Genomic DNA, 20,410 nt, shown 5'->3' on the forward strand with positions numbered 1-20,410 from the left:
TTGCTAGCTAGACTTTTAGGCTGCGGGAAGCGGCAGCCAGCACATCCCTCAGCCCACGCTGCTTCTCGCAGCCTCCACTGGCCTGGAGCAGCGAACGGCGGACAGCGGGAGCCGCGACTGGCCAAACCTGTGGATGTGGCAGGTAAACAAACCAGCCTGGCCCTGCAAGGGTGCTTATCTTGGCAGGCCACGTGCCAAAGGTTGCCAATCCCTACCCTAAAGCATCTCATGCCCCCCGCAGAATACATTCCACGGTCATCCCCCCAGAGGAGCCTCCCCCCTCCAGTTTGAGAACCCCTTATCTTGTTTATAGAAAAGGAAATCCTTTGGAAGAGAGATTAAAGCTAAAGTACCTTCTACAGATTTCTGGTGAGACTCAAGGTGGAGATCAAAAAGATACCATGATGCCTTTCAAACACAGTGTTCTTGGAAACCATTCCTTCCCAATAAAACAGTTTACAGTCTCCAAGACTGTGTGTGGACCAAAATTCAGTAGGATACAGGCTAACTATCAGTATTTAGCAAATGACTCTGTAAAGCTCTGAGCTACTGGTTATCTTATATATGAAAGGTGCTATACATGGCTATGTTCACTTCTGTACGGTTACTGTGTTCAGAAGAAAATATCTTGTTCTTTCGGCAGTAATTAATTTGCTAAGGAGTTAAAAGCACAAAGATTGTAATGATGCCAATGTTTGTTAAGGCTAGATTCCGCAAGTCATTCTGCGTGTGTAAATTCTACTGAGTTAAATGGGGGTCTGCCCATGCACACAACACTTTGACTTAAAGAGGGACTTCACAAGGGCAGAGGGATACAGATGTATGGTACAACTACTTGCAAGATAAGGGCCTTAATGAGCAAGTTAATACACCTCCACTGAACCTTTTTGGAAAGCATAGATTGCTCCTCAGAAAATCCACTCTGCCTCCACAAACTGATCCACAAATATTCTTAGAAATGCCTTCTTAATCAATTACATACCAACTGCAAAGAATTTAAGACAATTCCTCGATAGCCAACCTTTCAGTGTAACACTCAAGTGGGAACACTTTTCTTCAAACTAAGTAAAACATAAATGGACAGTTGAATTTATTTCATGGGTAATCAATACCAAAGATGTAATACGGGTCACAAATGTTAATGTAACAGCCACTGGATTGTAGCATCATTTAAGTTAGTTTAATAAATTTAAAAAAGGGTCTTTTATGCCTAAACACAATAATGTATGCGTAAGAATATGGATAATAATGAGCAGCAGCTAGATACCATAGTAATGGATGTATTATAAGTGCATTAAATAGGATGGATAGAGGAGAAAACAGAGACCTGCAAAAATAGACACATTAAGTGGAAGCATTACAATATAGTTTAAAAATTCTTCATTTTTAAATGATAAAATTAATTCGAATTTATCATCAACTGCCACCAAAGTTTGGCTTAAATTTAGACTAACCTAAAATTCAGGTTATAAAAGTTGATTGGTTCCTCAGGTTTGGAATACCTAAACTCCCTGGCAGCTCAGGCTCACAGCCCTTCCTCTATCTATACATGGTTACCGTGCCCATTATTGCACTATTTAGGCATTTTTGAGAGGGAGAATAGCACAGCATTTACTACATAGATCAGAGAGGGCCAGCTCTACCTGCCTGTTAGTGGTCCCACAGATTCTCTTATAAGATTAGGGTTTTGCCTCAGTCTCTAGGAGCAGAATCTTTCCTCCCACCCAGACACCTTTGTACCAGCTGACTGCCACTCTCCTCCCCCCCCCCCGCCCCCGGCCTACCAGTCCCAAGGCTGCAATACTTTCGTAGTTTGTAAAGTGCTTTGGGGTCCCGAAGGGTAAAAGCTGCCCTAAGCTCTAGGGAGCGGTACGCCTAGAGATCGCCCCATGGGCCAGGTGCAGGAAGGTGGTGGGGAGTCTCCGAACATCCCCGGCTCCGCACGGGGCTCGCTCACCTCTTCCACCTCAATCTCCTTGTAAACAATTTCTTCGAAGTTGAGGACTGGGGGAGTTTCGATCATTTCAGCGGAGGTGGCAGCAGACATCCCTTCACTGGCAACCGCGGCAGGAGAGGGCAGAGCCGGGGCAGAGGAGCGGCGGCCCCCAGCTGCACAGGCTCTGGGGAGCGAGGGCCTGGCGGAGGCGCCTCCTGGGGCGAGGCCGCATCCGCGGCGATCTCGGGCTACTGAGGCCGCGCGGAGGCCCCGGCAGGGGGGGCCTCGCTCCGCATCCTGCGCCTCACGCGCCCGCCCGCCCTAGGCCGCGGCCTCGCCTGGGCTGCGCGTCCCCAGCACAGGCGACGGGACGGCCCCGGGGACGGGGGCCCGCCGCCTTCGCCAGCCCCGGCGGAGAGGGGCCAAGACGGGAAGGAGCCGCTCAGAGCCGAGCTCCAGCCGCCGCTACTGACAGAGGAGCCGCTTCCTGCTGCCCGGGCGAGGGGGGAATCTCCGGCTGTTGCTGCTAAAGCCGCCGGAGCGGGGACATGGCCTGGCTGAGGCGGCTGCTCCTCCCCCCGCGCGCGGCCGGCGGCGTCCCTGCTCGGGCCCCGCCTCCCTTCCCGCCCCGCCGGAGGCTGCCCGCCAGGGGGAGCCGCCCCCCGAGCCGCACAGGCGGCTGGGACACGCACCGCGGAGCGCGCTTTCCTCCCCGGGGGGAGGGAGTGGCGTAATGAGCACAGCAACGGGAGGGCGGAGTCATCGTAACACAGCCGCAGCACATACACTAGGGGGTTGATTTACAAGCGGCATCCCAGCCTCCCTTGGGAGGGACTGCAACACACACACACACACACACACGAACCGTTCCACCCCACCCCCCCAGCAGACAGAAACACGATTGTAACACACACAATCTACACCAATACCCCACCCTTCCACCACCCACACACTACCTCAATCATCCACCCCACAGAGCGAGGGTGTCACATTCCAGGGTGCAGGTCAGCCACTGAGAGGTTGCATCAGTGCTTGTCCTGTGACCTTGAGTGCCTCACAATGCTTTGCTTCCCTAGCACTGAGCCTGGGCTGCTCACAACCAGCCTTGTGAACCTACTATAGTGCAAGTCACACCCTGAGTGTCTGTGTCTAGCTGCAATCCTGGTTCAGCAGCTCTGACCTCACTAGCCTGTCAGTATCACTGCAGTCACACACTGGCTTCCAGCAGCCTTGGTTACTACTTGCAGAGTTATTACAAAACACTCCAAGTCCTATAAAAATTGTTCCAACACCACTGTGCAAAATGTATGCAAGGATATTATTTAAAAAATTATATATCTATACTGAAAACTGTGTTCTTGTGGCATGTAAATAAGTTCTGGTCAGGCAGTGGTATTAGACACTTATCTCCCTGGCCGTTCATTGTGTATTGTATATCTTGCAGTGTATCTCTATTTGCATACTAATAGAGATTACAGAAACTACAGGAAAGGCGGGTGCCCTGATTATCATGAAGATTAAAGAATTAGTCTGGTGTATCAAGAGAATACGAGGGGAGACACAGTATCCTTCATCTGGTGGTCAAGCTGCCAGTGTGATTGCCATATGTCCTAACTGGGAGAAAGACTTTGGATGAGATAACTTTTATGAGAGACAGGAGAAGGTCTTGTTATTTAAGTCTAGGCTCTAGAAGATGTATCATGATTTTCTTTTAGATGTAACCAATTGTTTCCAATACTTCTACCTCCTTGCTATTACTTGATCTCTGTTCTTTATTAAATACATTAATACTAGTTTTCACTATAAACAAATCTAAGTGCCATGAGTTAAGTGGAGTGGTGATCCTAAAGTGAAACTGGTAAGCTGAGGTGTATTGTTCCTTGGGAATATTGTATCTGTAAATACTGCGAATGTCCATTGGAACAGGGTCTGGACACTCCAGGGAAACACTTTGAGGGCAGCTGGTAGCAAGTGCCTCATAACCTTGGGCATCCCCAGGAAGCATCACACCAAATAAGTACCTACTATAGAGATAGCCACAAAGGAGCTGTTTGCAGCTCCTTCATCCTGGGGCCAGTTCTATGATTTTGTTGTTCTCACACTTTGGAAATCCACAAGTAGCCAGTAGATACTGCCAATATGTAGTACGTGATCATGTAATTAAGGATGGTCTCATGAGGCATATTGCACAAGGAACTCTAATTAAGGTAGCACACACAACCTTAATTCTGACTTTTCCTAGCTTTTGAGTGCTTGACTTTGTATGACATTTCTAAGGTTTTAAAAAAAGAAACCAGAAAAACAGAAATTCCATCATGTGGAACCATTGACACCCACATGGTTCACCAGCAGGGCTGGAATCCTTAGAGTAACTTTGAAAGCAGTAGTAGATTGTCATCGTCTCCTAAAGGGAGATGAGGCACATATTTTGTTAGTGGATTACACAGATATTTGGTTACAGCAGGAAATATAGACATTCAGGAATCCTGGGTTCTATTCCAAGTTCTGAGTGGAGTATACAGTAGTGGTTACAGACCCTTCTGCTCCAGTTTTCCCCAAGTCTGGCCCCTTTGGTTGCAGGCCTCTCCAGCTTGCCTTTATTCCAGTTTCCCACCAGGCCTCCTTGGCTCCTTGTTAGAATTCTATTCTCCTCCTGCCCCTTCTTGGCTCCTGGTCCCATTCTCTCTCCTCCATCATCTCCTTGGCCCAGGCCTCCCCCCACTTGGCTCCTTGGCCCAGTTTCCCCACCTTGGTTCTTCATCCCAGTATCTCCCAGTCCTTTGTCCCACTCTCAGGCCCAGCTCCTCATCCCTCTCCATTTCAGTTAGGCTGTTTCCTGCTGCTACCCACTGCCTGGGTACCAGCAATGGGAGCACTGAGAGTGCTAGAGAGACAGACTCCCTGCTGTCAGTTCAAGTGCTTGGAAGCACAGTGGGCCCTGATTATTTCAAGGTAAGTACTGGTTAGTCCCTGAAGCCCTGGACAGGGACTCCATGATGATGGACTCTGGCAAATTCAGCCATTCTAAAACATTTCTACCATGCATGTGCAAATTGAGATTTTCAGAGGTTCATACTGTGACGGGTTTCCCCTGGGGTGCCATCTGGAACAGGGGTACCACTGAGCCCCCTGACCCACTAGCCTGGGCTCCCTCTCACACTGTACTGCTGTGATAAGTTGCAAAGCCATCCAGCCTGCACTTTGACCAGCATTCATACAGGTAGGGACACACCCAACTTCAGTTGTACACAGGCTCCCTAACCACCAGCTTCCCAGCCTGGGACCCCAAAGCAGTACCGTCCTGCCCTGGTCAAATCTGGCCAGTATATGGGTTTAATACCTGGTCTGCCTTTCCCTCAATGTGAAGAGAACAATGCACGCTTGGAGTAACCAAGCAGAGATTTTCCCAAGCACTCCAGTCAAAGCTCACTGGTTTAGATTAAAACAAAAACAAGTTTATTAACTACAAATGATAGATTTTAAGTGATTATAAGGGATAGCAAACAGATCAAAGCATATTACCCAGAAAATAAACAAAAAATGCAAAATAAGGTTAATATACTAGATAGATTGGATGTGAATTAGCAGATTTTCACCCTAAAAGATGATACAAGCAGGCTGCAAATTCTTAAGGGGCAAGCTGCACTTGCTTTACAGCTTAGATTCCCCAGGTATTTCATACACAGGCTAGAAATCCCTTCAGCCTGGGTCCAGCACTTCCCCAGTTCAGTCTTTGTTCCTCAGGTGTTTCCAGGAGTCTTATGTGGGGAGTGAAGAACCACAGATGATGTCACTCCCTCCCTTATCTAGCTTTTATTTATGGTGGGAAGCCTTTGTTCCAAAGCTTGGTTCTCAGACCAGACTGGAAAAATACTGACATCCCAAGATGGAGTCCAGCATCATGTGGCCTGGTCAAATGTCCTTGTAGAGTCATAGCACTCATCACTCACAGGCTGTCTGTAGTGTTCTCAAGAAGTCTCACCAGGTGGGAAATAATTCAGCTTCTTCCTTGCATGGGTGAGTAGCGGGGGCAGGGCGTGCCCCTGCTTCCACTGTGCACCTGCTCATGCACCCTGCCTGGTGCTTGGGGCAGCCCGCAGGGATGGAGTCCCCTGCTCCCTCAGGTGGAGGGGGTCCACTGGCCCTCTGGCAGGGGGAGCAGGCTGAAAGCAGCGTTTCACCTCACTGCCGACCCCACTGCACATGGGATCCCTAGTGGGGCATGGAGGAATGTCATGGTGGGGAAGTGGCAATGCCAGCCCTGTGCTGGAGAGAGGGTTAGGGAGGGGGGCTCAAGCAACCCCACATGAAGGCATGCAGTGGGGGTTGCGGCTTGGACCACCAGCCCTGCTGGTGTTTGTGTGCTGGAGGGGGGCTCAGACCAGCCCTGTGCCTGGGGGGAAGGGGACCACAGGAGGATTGCAGATGGGCAGCAGGTGGCGGGAGGGGGTTCAGAGGACCTGCACGGCACACGGGCAGGCGGCAAGGTAGCTCGGGCCAACCCTGGGTGCCAGTGGGGAGAAAGACCTCAGTCTGTCCCTGCATAGGAGGGAGTAGGGCTGGCCCACAACATTTTGGCACCTGAGGTGAGGAGCTGAAATGACACCCCCTCGCTTGGGCCAAAACTTTGAAAGGTCTTAATTCTGCCTTCTTCCTGTTCTACTCCTCTCATGGTATTGCTCTGCTACCTACCCCAATAAAGGAGAACTAACAATTTAAAATTCCGTGTTCAAAACTTTTAAGTAACACTTAACTTTCAAACGCCTGAACAGCAAATGTAACTTTTCTTGTCTGCATAGTAAACACTGGCATTTTTATCTGTTTGAATAATCTAAGTGTGCTTTCCGTGCCTTCTTGGTTGTAAAGATTTGAACTGCTTCCTGAAGGTCCACAGTCTGGGCCAGCTCATGCTCTATTGAGATGGTTGCGAGACTGTCATTGTGGAGCATAGCTGTGTTTTTATTAACTTCAGCTTGGAGAAGCTGCATTTTCCACTGGCAACTGTTACAGGAAGTGTTAGAAGTATGCGCAGAGCAACAAAAGCATTTGGAAAGAGGGTGTTCATCTTATTTGTGCACAAATATTCCAGAACAACCTTTGGAGTTGATCCTGCTGAAATGTATCTTGAAAGGGCTTTCAGTTCAGCACCTTAAATCACTCGCATCAATATCACACGTCATCATGTGTCAACACTGTCTCTAGTGCCCTGCATTGCTGGTGTAGGTCTTCTTCAGGTATAGTGAGGAGTTTTGGAATATCATACAACATCCTAAACATATTGCTGTGTTCCTTGAGCTGCATGAAATGTTCTTCAACTGACTGTGGTGCACAATCTAGCACCCGGTTAAATAATTCAATTTTGAATTGTTATTTGGGGTCTCTTATGGGATTATCCTGTGCCTTGTAATCAAAATGTTGTCGTCTTCGTGATTCTTGTATTCTTGAATGAGTGGGAAAATAGCTTCAGTGTGAAGTTCCTCTGCCAACTTCTGTGCATTCTTCAGAACGTTTTGAAATGCCTCATCTGACCGGTAAGACTGTAGATATGACTTTGCTTTGTTCAGTTGTTCCATTGCTCAAGATATATCAAGGTCAACACCTTGGAGTCTCTTGCTTACAACATTTATTTCAAACAGTATGTCATGCCACAACACTAAGCCACACAGAAATTTGAAGTTATGTATGTTTCTGGTGATTCCATTTCCCTCTGCCACTGTTCTCCCATGAACAGTTCCTATCATAGCATTATCCTCCAAAGGCAACTATGGCATCATATATCTTTCCAATTTGGTGTTTGATAGGCTTTATCACCTCCACTCGACTTTCCTATCATGTGGCACTCAGTGGTTTCAGTGTCAGAGAGGATGTTCCCAGATGTTGTGTCAAAATTTGCCATTGATGAGTTGATGCAGAGAAAAATACATAGATGCTTTGAATTACATTAAAAAATTCAGCAGCCTCACTAGAAGCTGATGCTGCATCACTGACCACCAAGTTCAATGAATGAGAACTGCATGGGACAAAAAAAAGCTCGAGGGTTTAACTCTCAGATCCGTGTCTGCACTCCTCTGTTCTTTCCTCTCACATTGGCACCATTATCGTAGCCCTGACCTCTCATGTCAGCTGTCGCAATTCCCATATCTTCCAGCTTTTTAAGAAGCACATTTGTCATGCCAGCTCCTGTAGTATCACCAATGTCAATAAATTCTAGAAAATGCTCTCACCATTGCAGGGACATTTTCACTAGGTTCTGTTGTTGTTACAAAATGCACCATTAAAGTCATCTGTTCCGTATGGCTGATGTCAGGTGTGCAGTCCATAATAACAGAGTAATATCTTGCTGACTTCAGATCTGCCACAATCTTCTGTTTGACTTTTGTTGCCACTAGCTGTATGATCTCATTTTGAATTGTTTTTCCCAGGTAGTGGTATGTGTACATTTCTTGGGTGGTGACTCTCTTAGATGTTCCTGGAGTACAGCATCAAACTCAGCCACCAGCTCCACAATTTTAAGGAAGTTTTCATTGAAGATCTGATATTGTTTGGCACATACAGCTGATCTGAAGTGCCACACAGTGCTAGATTTTGGGTAGCAAGCATTCCTACAATAGCAATGAGCCTTTTCAGAACATTTTGCCAGTAAAGAGTCTCTGATGCAATCTTCTCTTGATGCTGATCATCTACGATGGCCTTTAATCTTAGTCTCATCTCAAGCTCTTTTCACCTATTGAATGCTCTCTGGTGATTTGCTGCCTTCTCATGGCATGCCAGATTTCTAGCCAGATTTTTCCAGTCCTGTGTTCCTGTAGAACCCAATGTGTCTGGAGCATTAGACTGGAAGAGTTTGCAACAAAAACAGTATGCAGCATTCTGGGTTTTTGAGTACATAAGAGAGAATACACATGCACCAGCAGCAGACACAATTTTCTACATTCTGGGTCCTAGTGGCGTCCTCCTTCACCCCCCCCCCCCCCCGCAGTCCGCTGGAGGTAGAAAAAGAGGTAATGGACTTAATCTGCAGGAGCGGGGATTTAGGTTATGTATTAAGAAAAACTTTCTAACTATAAGGATAGTTAAGCAATGAAGGGAGGTTCTGGAATCTGTGTTACTGGAGATTTTTAAGAACAGGATAGACCAGGGGTAGGCAACCTATGGCATGCATGCCAAAGGCAGCATGCGAGTTGATTTTCAGTGGCACTCACACTGCCCAGCTCCTGGCCACTGCTCCAGGGGGCTCTGCATTTTAATTTAATTTTAAATGAAGCTTCTTGAACATTTTTAAAAATCTTATATACATTACATACAACAATAGTTTAGTTATATATTATAGACTTACAGAAAGAGACCTTCTAAAAACGTTAAAATGTATTACTGGCATGCAAAACCTTAAATTAGAGTGAATAAATGAAGACTTGGCACACCACTTCTGAAAGGTTGCCGACCCCTGGGTTAGACAAACACCTTTCAGGGATGGTCTAACTTTACTTTGTCCTGCCTCAGCACCAGGGGCTGGACTAGATGACCTCTTGAGGTCCCTTCCAGCCCTACATTTCTATGATGCTATGATAATAAGGTTCTAACTTTAAGAACTTGAATAGTCCTGGAAGACCACAAGACTAATTTTTTTTTCTTGTTGATTGTGAATATTAGAGATGAGCCAAAACTGGAACTTTGAAACCAGGTCCTTTCAGGTTATGGGGAGTCAGGTGTGATTCAAATCCCTGCATTCAAATCCCCTCCTACGGTTTTAGCTCCAGTTGGGATCCGGAATTGAAGGAAGAGTGTTTCTGATTCCAATTTAGATGCATCCAACAGATTAGGAGGACAGATAATCTTGCAAGATTTCTGCCATTCAACATAGTGGAAATCTTACATAATCAACTGTCCTTGGGTAACTTCAATTTTGTGCTAAAATTTCACAAGAATAGCTTGTGAGATTTTGTAGATGTCAAACAACAACTTGAATCCAAATCCTAACCCTGATTCTATTTTGAACCTGGACGCTGAACATTAACCTAAACTTAAATTGTACCCCTAACTGAATAGTGCTTCTTTGAGCCATTTATAGTTAATATTTGATCTACGTATTTTACCAAAGTGGTGAAAATAAATATATTGTAGCATACTGTGATAATGACTGTAATTTTTATTTTGCTAACAGAGAATTCATTATTCATATGGTATATCTTTCTGAACAATATGTGAAAGGAAATGAACCTCAAAAAAACTATATTTCTTATTCTCATTAACTAAAAATCAAGCTAATATGATCATGGAATAAAAAGAGAAGTTGCTTACATTGCAGTTCTATTTGTTTGAAGATCTGATATTGTGGGATTCTCATTCTCATTCATGCTCCCAAGCATGATTCATGACACTACCAGAGCTCTAGAATTTTTGGCTCCCAAGGCAGTGGTAGCAGGTAGGACCACAGAGCACAACACTACAGGAACTGAAAAATCACCCTCTGAAATTTAACCATTGTTCTTGAAACCTTCCAGTCAAATGCTTCCTGACCAATCAGTGCAGAACTCTTCACAGGAACACTTGTTCTTCTGATATTACTTTGGCTCTTAAATATAACTCAATATGATACAGATGACAGAGCCTGACCCTTGGTATCACCTCAGCAAGTTGGGGCTTTTGAACCAGTAAACTCATACTGAGCGTGAAGATTGATATCGGACGAGCAAGCCAGAGATGTTAAGCCAATGACATCGCAGAGTACTTCCTCTTGACATCAGACCACGAAGCTACAGGTGCAGAGCCCGTGATGTCAGGGGACTGCCCCTTGGCATCATATTAGCTGGTCCCATGACATAAAATCATCTAGCTCTGGGACTACCAGGCCAACAAGCTCATGGTGCTGAAATTAGAGATCTTCCAGAATTCTGGTTTTCAAATAACCCCAGATAGAAGTGTTAAGCCAATGACCTCACATAAACCTAGCAAGATAGGTGTTGAGGCAATAGCCTTTAAAAGGCTACTTGAAGGGAGTGAGGGTAAGGACTAGAACCCAGTTCTGTAGGGTTCTGGGACAGCTGATGTTCATATCAGCATGAGGAAGTCACGCAGAGCTACAATGAGAGACTATTGCAGAGATTAGGTGTTGCAGGAATTACCACCCAAAGGGTCCAGAGTGACGGCACCATGTGGCCTTCTGATTGGCTCACGCTCATTATGTTACCCTGTAGTCATCCAGAAAGTTGTCTGGGCAACCATACAGACTGCTGGCTTGCTGTGATTCCCACCCTCACTTTGCTTTCTTAACTTCAGTCTCTGACCTCAGCTTGACTGTGACCTGGACCCTTGCCTCCTGATTTCAGGCTGGTAACAATCTCTGACCCTGGCCTGACTCTGACCCATTCCCAGCTTCTGGAAAACAGAGGCTAGGGACACCATCTCCACCCATCCTGGTTAATAGTCACTGATGGACCCATCCTCCATGAGGATGCAACACTTACAACACTCTTGCTAATACAACCCAGAATGATGTTTGCCTTTTTTTTTTTTGCAACAGTGTTATACTGTTCACTCATATTTAACTTGTGATCCACTATGACATCCAGATTCCTTTCTGCAGTACTCCTTCCTAGGCAGTCATTTCCCAATTTTGTGCGTGTGCAACTGATTTTTACTTCCTAAGTGGAGTACTTTGCATTTGTCCTTATTGAGTGTCATCCTACTTACTTCAGACCATTTCTCCATTATAAATTGCTTCCTCAGTTTTCAAAGATAGGGATAAAGCCTATAATAGGCAGTACATTTAGGGTGTCATCCTAAAGTCACTGGCAATCTTTCCACAGAATTTAATGGAAGTTGGAGCAACCTCTTATTAATGCAGTTTTTAAGGTCTAGATATCTGAGTTCAAACTGTAGTTCAGTAAAAAGTGAGAATGATTTTAGTCTCTTTCTCCTTCCAATGGGCTTGATCTTGACCATACAAATCAATGGGAGTTTTCCCATTGGCTTGAATGGGAACAGAATCAAGTCTTTTCTGCACATATTAAAAAATCCACAACAGTTTTTCACATTTTAATACACTGGTCAGTACCCACTAAAGAAATGCCCAGAAATGAAAAAGCAAATGTATCTTATCTCAGTAATCACGTACATTGACAACACTTTGTGGGGAATCCTGCAAACAATATGCCCAGCATGAATTATACTTACATAAGTCAGTGCTATTTATCTGTCATGATTAGGAGCATTGAACCCACTCAATAATTTAAGAAAAAACAAATTAAGAAAAAATATGCTCTACAGAGCCCTTAAATTGTGGGTAGTGGCAATCAGAAATCAGTTAACCATACAAATCTCTTTCACTGAATAAATGTATATTAGGGACGGGCAGAATTCGATGTAGTTATCTTCTGATGGTGGTGGTGATGTATTTGTACTACCTAATCAATATTTCTTTTTATTCCATATTCCAAGTGAAATAAATATACAATGAATGGAAGTTAAGAAAAGAATCCAAGCATATATAAAAAGAGATATTTTATTTTTTGAAAGCTTTTACTGAAGACCTACCAAAGATTTTGATGAAAACATGTTTTTTTTTAAAGTAATTTGATATTGGCAGAAATAACACTTTAAACATGTTCGTGATGCCTAAATATTCTTTTCCTAAGTTGGGATTTTTTATTTATTTCTCCCTTTTCTGTAACTAACTGTTCAGAGAACAAAGTCAGCTTTAAAGATAAATACATTTTTATTTCCCCACAAGGTGGTACTGTGGTACTTCTGTTATAGAAATCTCATTGTTGCACTGTTCAATTTTTTTCTGTAAAGCTTCTGCAAGTGTTTTTAGGATAGGTTTTGCTCTAGGATGGAAGACTCAATCACTTAAAAGCAAAGAAGGCAGTTGCAAGGCAAACTTTCTTGTTCAAAAGTTCTGCTGAGTCTTTTTTCACTTTAGAAAAATAAATAATTTTATTACAAGATAAAATTGTTGGAACAGTTTCCCAATATTGGTTTTAATTTCTTAACCTTTTATGGGCATTTTATTTGTCCAGTCAGACCATTTAAAAGTGTTTTCCCCTCCAAACTATGCACATGAACAATATTTACTGCAAGTTTAGTTAGAAACTGATCTCTAACTCATTGGCTTTAGATTTGTACAAAAGTAAAAAGGGGCACCTGCCATTAATTCTAAAAACAAACAACAAAAAAATCAAACAGCCAGCAGAAAACAAACTTCTCTCTCCACAACAGATCCCCTATCAATTATGATATCAAAAACACGATTGGCCTGATCCAAACCCTATGGAAATCAATGGGAGGCCTTCTATTGACTTATATAGTCTTTGGATCAGACCCTTGGGGTTTGATTCTGCAAGCTATGGAGCACTCTGGCCCTGATTCAAAGCAAAGCACTTAAGCACATGCATAGTCCCATTGAAGCCAATGGAACTATACACATGCTTAAAGTTAAGAACATGCTTAAGTGCTTTTCTGGATCTGACCCAGATTGCTTCTTGTAGGGTTGAGCTTTATTTTCCATAAATTAGTGTATTTTTCTACTACTTTTACTCACCCTAGTGATAAGAACTTAATCGTATCCAGGCATGTATTATAGCTTATCTTGTTGGAGCAGCTATTGTGCAGATGCTGATTTTACAAGACATGATATGGACCAGGTGTAACTCTTATTAGAAAGCAGGGACAAAGGATCAAAGTGACTCCACTTACACAAATTCAGATTTAAATTTAGTTCCTATTTTTTAAAAACATTTTTAGGAAATAGTGGCCTCTCCACTATTCTCTAGCCTTTTCTCTAAATATGATTTAGATATACACATTTCCAAGGAACATATCTGAGGGTTGTATATGGCTATTATATTTTTGTCATTTCTATAGAATAGTATACCACCTTTGAAACTAATGCTCATTGTTAGGTCATGACACTGCAACTAGAGCCAGGCAGGAAAAGGGGTCCATTTTGCTCCCAGAGCCAATTGCAGTATCGTGTTCTCAGATATTAATAGATGTGGCAAAAGAAACTCTCTCACCAGTAGATGGCGCATATACACCTGTTGGAGAGGCATAACAGAAACATGCACACACTAGCTTGGTTCTATTCTTGGATGATCAGTATCATCAGATTGTTGTTAATAAAGATTTTTCTTCTTCCCTTATTTCCCTCCCACCTTTACGCTGAATTCCGTTAACGCTCTCAGTATATTTGTTTACATTTTAGAAAGTTTTCTTATAACTGTCCGTGCCAGTAATATCACCTCTTCCAAGCCCTCTCAGGTTTTCAATATTTCTTTCCATGGGCAGTTAAGATTGTTTTCTTCTTCAGAGAAAAATATGACAAGTGCCCTGGATAGGTGTCCCAGTACAATAAGTCTTAAGTTGTGTTTGGAAGATGTCTCTGACAAAACAGCAAGCAGCTATCTTACGAAGTATCGTGGCATTGCCAGATAAGATATATATTAAAGGGAATTGTTCTCAAATTGTGATCTGTGGCCTACCAATAGACACAAAGAGCACTTGTATCTTATTAAAAACAGCTAAAAGTACAACAAATAATTGTCTAACATTGTTTTTTCATGTAAGAAATTGCTGTAGTTGCCACAGGGACGCTATGTTATCAAGAATGGGAAGGAAGTTGGTCTGCGCAGTTGTGAATGGGAGACAGTGGTGCAAGTAGGGCGGTCTGATCTGGTATGCCATACCAGTAAGCTATTTATAGCTGGTACAGCGTACCGGAAAGACACAAGAGGAGCAGAACGTGGGCCGGTGGGTGGCCCCACACTGGCAGCTCCTCCAGCGCAGCTGTACTGCCCCCAGCCCTTCCAGGCAGCTGCGGGTCCCCTGTATGGGGTCTGTACAGCAGCCCCACTGGAGGACAGGGCTGGGGGCGGGGCTGGGGGCAGTACAGCCATGCCGGAGGAGCTGCTGGCATGGGGTCACCCAGCAGTCTCACATTCTGCTTCTTTTGCTGCTGAGGTTCCCAGGAGAGCCCTGCGGTTCAGGGCTGTCCCTGAGGTTCAGGGCTTTCCAGGAACTGCAGCAGCAAAAGGAGTAGAACCCCACACTGGAAGCTGTACCATCCCCAGCCTTGCGCCCTCAGCCCTGTCCTCCAGCAGGGCTGTTGTACTGACTCCCCCAACAGGACTCAGGAGACGCAGCTGCGTGGAAAGGTTGGGGGTGGTACAGCTATGGCAGAGGAGCTGCCGGCATGGGGCTTGGTTGCCAGCGTGTCTGAAAAAAATATTCTCTGATGTCAGAGGGAGCTGTTTTGAAGCTCTTCTGCTGGCAATTCCCAAAGCAGGTGTGACTGTGAACTGGCTATTGTTACAGGGGTCATGTGAGGGATTACATGGGGAGGTCACATGCTCCCCCCCCCAGCCTCCCGTTAGCAGGTGCAGTGTACCAGTAAGAAATGAATTCTACTTGCACCGCTGATGGCAGAGGAAGTATTCCACAAAACAATGACTTTATTAAAATATGGTGCAAACTATAAAATAAAACAAAATTAAGAATCCTAGTTTAAGGCATCAGATTTGGGGTAGAATGTTTGGGGCTTTTTTCCCTGACCATGCCTGTGTCTTCTCAAGAACATAGTTCACAATGGGAGTGGAAGACCCTTCAAAAGTTTTCGGAGATCAAATTATCACACTTTGGAATGCAGTGAAGCATCAATGAAATTAATGGACATTTGAAACATCTGACCTGTGCATTTCAACTTTAATTCACATGTCTAAGCACTGCCTCCGTGAAGCATAAGGCAGCTAAGATAGTTTTGTCACCTCACAAACCCGACTGAACCTCTAACATTATTTGAAACACCCACAGATTCCAACTTTACGTGACTAGAGGCTTCAATGGTCTGTAAGCTATTTTGGGTTTTGTGGAATCTCTTCTATTACATTTCCACACCTTTGATACCATAAAAAGGTTAGAGGCCTTCTATCTGAGATGGTCATCTAAAGCAGAGGTGGGCAAACTACAGCCCGCAGGCCGCATCCAGCTTGCAGGACCATCCTGCCTGGCCCCCAAGCTCCCGGCTGGGGAGGCTAACCCCTGCTGTTCTCCCTCCTCTGCAGCTTCAGCTCACTGTGCCCTGAGCACTCTGGCCCTCCGCTCCTACTGGGCAGCGTGGTGGCATGGCTGGCTCCAGCATGGTAAGGGGGCAGGAGCGGGGAGTCCCGGGGGGGCAGTCAGGGGATAGGGATCAGGGAGCAGTTGGATGGGGTGGAGGTTCTGGAGGAGGTGGTCAGGGAACGGGGAACAGGGGGGACTGGATAGGCGTGGGAATCCTGGGGGAGCGTGTCAGGGGGCGGGAATATGGATAGAGGTCGGGGCAGTCAGGGGACGGGGGCTAGGGGGTGGGGTCTCAGGGGGGCATATAGGGGAGGGGGGTCCCTGGAGGGGGAGTTCAGGGCACAAAGAGCAGGGGGGGTGGGATGGGTCAGGGGTTCTGAGGGGGGCAGTCAGGGGACGGGAAGTGGGAGGGGATGGATGGGGGCAGGGCAGGCTGTTTGGGGAGGCACAGACTTCCCTACTCGGCCCTCCATACAGTTTTGCAACCCTGATGTGGCCCTTGGGCCAAAACATTTGCCCACCCCTGATCTAAAGGGACTGCAAGACCAACTTTAGGAGAAATGTGTAACATTTCTTAATTCTAGAATGTGCTTGAGAGATAAAGTATTAGGAACATTCTCCTAGGAATGATCTCTTATTCTAACTTATTCTTTTTGACAGGTGTTGATGCTGCACATGTTTACACTGTGCTGAAGGATGAAGAAGGGTTACATGTACACAGATTGGGAGTGCATATGTTTTCCTCTTGAGATGATTGGTTGATCATCCTTTAAAAGAGTAAGATCAAGTGACCAGCTGAAAAATAGAGACACTAGGCTTTCTAATAAATGATTGTTTCCAGTGTTATTGTAGTTGTGTTAGTCCTGGGATATAAGAAAGATAAGGTGGGTGAGGTAATATCTTTTATTGGATCAACTTCTGTTGGTTAAAGAGACAAGCTTTCAAGCTATACAGAGCTCTTCTTCAGGTCTGGGAAAGGTAATCAGAGTATGACAGATAAATACAAGGTGTAAGGGAATGTTAAGCATAAGGAGTTAGAACATGTTGCAAAAGACCAATCAAGATGAAGTGCTGCGCAGGTTTCTTTTGAGGACTGAGGTGTCAGATATGGAGTGATCATTTGTGAAAAGTGTTTTCCACAGGTGATATGGCATTTTTTTCTTTTATCATTTTTCTGCGTGAATTCATTTGAGAGTGTAATGATTGTCTGGTCTTTGTTGTTGGGGCATTTGATGCACTGGATGAGTTACACCACATGTTGTGATAGGCATCTGTAGGACTCTTGGATCTTAAAAGGTGTGTTGTAGGGGGTGTTGTCATAGCAGGATCTGTTGCTGCTTTGCATTGGTGTGTCATGGTTTGTAGAGAGTTTGTTTCTGATGTTGAGTTTGATGAGGCTGGGGGTTGGTTTGAAGGCCACAAGAGGAGTTTTTCACTCGTCAGAAAATGATTGCTCCATATCTGACCTCTCAGTCCTTGTCCTCAAAGGAAACCTGCACGATACCTGTAAAAGACAAGCCTGGGAGCTTAGATTTATAACTTTGCTAGACACTAAAAATCATGGATTCAATAGAGACAGTGGTTTTATGTCTCATTACAACAATCTGTAACCTACTACTCTCCTTTAGTCTATGACTGAAGAGGTGTTAATTACCCACATCATCTTGTGTTAACTCCTTATCCTTAACAATCTGCTCCACCTTGCATTTAACTGTGACATTCTGAGAACCTTTCCCACACCTAAAGAAGAGCTCTGTGTAGCTTGAAAGCTTGTCTCTTTAGCCAACAGCAGCTAGTCCAACAAAGAATATTACCTCACCCATTTTGTCTCTTTAATAAAGTGTTAAAAGTTCAAGCCTGTCCCATCCAGACAAAGGAAATATAAAAAACTCTGCTACACATGGCTCAGATGAAAGGCTTCCTTCATAGTGGAGGAATTATGTTATAGACCTCATTGGCCTCACTGCCTCTCCCCTCTAGCTCCTCCTATCTTTTCAAAAAAAATTGTTGATACAATTATTCTTCTTTTCTACTGTTCTGATCCCACATCAGCCCCTCTGTGAATCACACCATTGCTACACATCTCTTACTACTTCAACATCAAACTCCTCATAAAGCAACCGACATAATCTTGCCCTCATCTACACACTCGCAATTCCCCTTACTTGCCCTCCCACTCTCTAAGGTCTTCCTCTTGCCTTACTCTTTCATTTTGGCTTCTTGTCTTCTGTCATGCTGCCCTCTGTGCCTGAGAAAGTCTCCCTGTCCTCATTTTCTGAGCATCATCTTCATCCAACACTCAGCTGGAACCTCAGGGTAACAGATAGACACTGAACCTGAGTACCATCTGAAGGCTGTGGGTTCACAAATCCTGTCCTCAAATCCTGTCTTTGAGCTATTTCTGTGAGTGTCTGGTGTGCAGGTTATTGCAGCTTGGTCTGTGTGGGTCATAATGGTCCCTCTGACCTCAAAATCTATGTGTTCTCCTTCAAATACTGACTTAAAACCCACCTCTTCAAACGATTTTTTCTCCTCATTAGTAATCCTCTCATACAATCTCTGGTATAAATGTTGTTTTGTCTGGTGTTTGTCTTGATTAATTTAGATACTAAGCCCTTGGTGACTGGCAATGTGTCTAGCAATGTGTCTAGCAATGTAAAGAACTCTTTTATAAATAAATAAATGTAATAATAATTAATAAACCTGCTGGAAGCAATACAGCTCAACTAGCAAGGACATTAATGACTTCAATGTGTTTCATTTCAGCAACATTTGTTATTCCCATGGCGTGTCTCCCTGTGAAGCAGGCTTCATGGACAATAAGTTCTAAGTGTATATAACTGGCAAGCCCCACCTCCGTGGTCCACCAAGGGTACCCACTGTCAGGCTTCCAGCTCCCCAGCTGTCACCTCTCATGGGTTGAGAGACACATCTCTCTCCCTCCTGACCGGGGTATTCTCAGGCTGTACCATTCTCTGCCTGAATTCCCCAGAAAGCCAGACTGTGTCTATGCTTTGCTTCTTTCCAAAGGCTATGACCAGTTTAACTGCCCCCAGTTATAAGTTACCACACAACTCTTTCTAAGCAAGCACATTTATTCTTAAGGTGAAAATGTTACAGAGAAAACATATTAAAAACAAGAGTAGAACTTCATGCATGCTAATAAGCTTATCTGAGATCCCCACCTCCTTCCAACTCCAACCAAAGCTCTGGCAGGTATCAGTCCCTCGGGAGGACAGAGCTGGTATGCTCCAGTATCCAAAGTTGCTGAGATGTGCTGCTGTGTACCATACTAGCCAGATTTTTTATAACTGCTGAAGGTTTTATGCCCAGGTATATTGCATTACTGTGGTTCGGATGGGAGGTGAAGAGGGGATATATAACTGAGGTCAGGTCATCATTCACCAGGAAGGGATGGAATCTCCTAGCCAGCCAGAAATGGTAGAAAGCATTACTCATAAATGTTGCTCTTTGAGAGTTTGACGCTAGTGAGGGATCTGGGAACATTCTTAAGCTATAGACCCAATTGACCAATTACAGGTGTATGCCTTTAGCCAAAAGAGACTGTGCCAAGACTGCACACTTCAAAATGGTTTCCTCTCCCCACCAGCATCACTTCAGTTTTTCTCAGGTTCAGCTTTGACCAACTGCTCTTTATCCATGAGCCAATCTCGTACAAGCACTGAGACATCTTGGTGGTGCCGATATGGTGAAGAATAGGTAAAGCTGTGTATCATCTGCACATTGCTGGCACTTGAGATCATGCTAGGCACGGTCATAATACAAATAATAATAAAATATTACTACTAATAAAGTTCTCAAAGGGTGATGGGAAGGATGCATGGAGTCTTTTATACTCTTTGCATCCCTGAACAGGCTCAGGTCACAATATGCTGTGGAGTGCAGATTTTACTTCATGCTTTTTCTCCCACAGGTGCCAGTGACCTGAAAGAGGGCAGGAAGGGACAGTGAGAAAAGTGTCATGGTGTAGAGGGGAGCCTGCACTACATCCATTGAAGGGATGGCAGAGCTGCTGTTGTATCATGTGCTCCTTGGGGATCCCAGTAGTCAGACATTCCCTAGTGACTTCTCATTGCAGCCCACAATCTCTGCATCCTCTCCAGTACCAGCCATGGTTAAAAATGACACTATCTGGCCCAAGTTGTTTAGAGACACCTGACAGAAATGTGTTTTACCGTCTTTCTCCTTCTGTTTGTGGAAAGCATGTTGTGTTCTGAGCTTGACTAGACCCTGATAGTGCTAGCCCGTCCATTCCTGCCCCACCCTCCCTCCATCCTGGGGACTGGAGCATCATATATGTGTCTTTAAAAAACAATGAAAGCTTTTTATTATTTAGATTGGAGTTATTGCTTTTATCTAATATGGTGAGTGGCAAAGATTAGGTAAGAGCTGCTTTTA

The 20,410-nt window shown here is 44.6% G+C and overlaps 1 protein-coding gene across 1 annotated transcript in view; it reads right to left on the reverse strand.

The window, feature by feature from the left end:
• The window catches only part of MAP3K7 (mitogen-activated protein kinase kinase kinase 7), a 71,618-nt gene extending 69,415 nt beyond the window's left edge, over window positions 1-2,203 (reverse strand). The window contains 1 exon segment of the mRNA XM_030555962.1: window positions 1,958-2,203. Within this exon segment, the coding sequence (XP_030411822.1) occupies window positions 1,958-2,047 (90 nt within the window). The 5' untranslated portion in view covers window positions 2,048-2,203.
• Between the last annotated feature and the right edge of the window lie 18,207 nt (window positions 2,204-20,410).

The sequence above is a fragment of the Gopherus evgoodei genome, chromosome 3, assembly GCF_007399415.2.
Source record: "Gopherus evgoodei ecotype Sinaloan lineage chromosome 3, rGopEvg1_v1.p, whole genome shotgun sequence".
In the NCBI taxonomy this organism is placed as follows: Eukaryota; Metazoa; Chordata; order Testudines; family Testudinidae; genus Gopherus; species Gopherus evgoodei.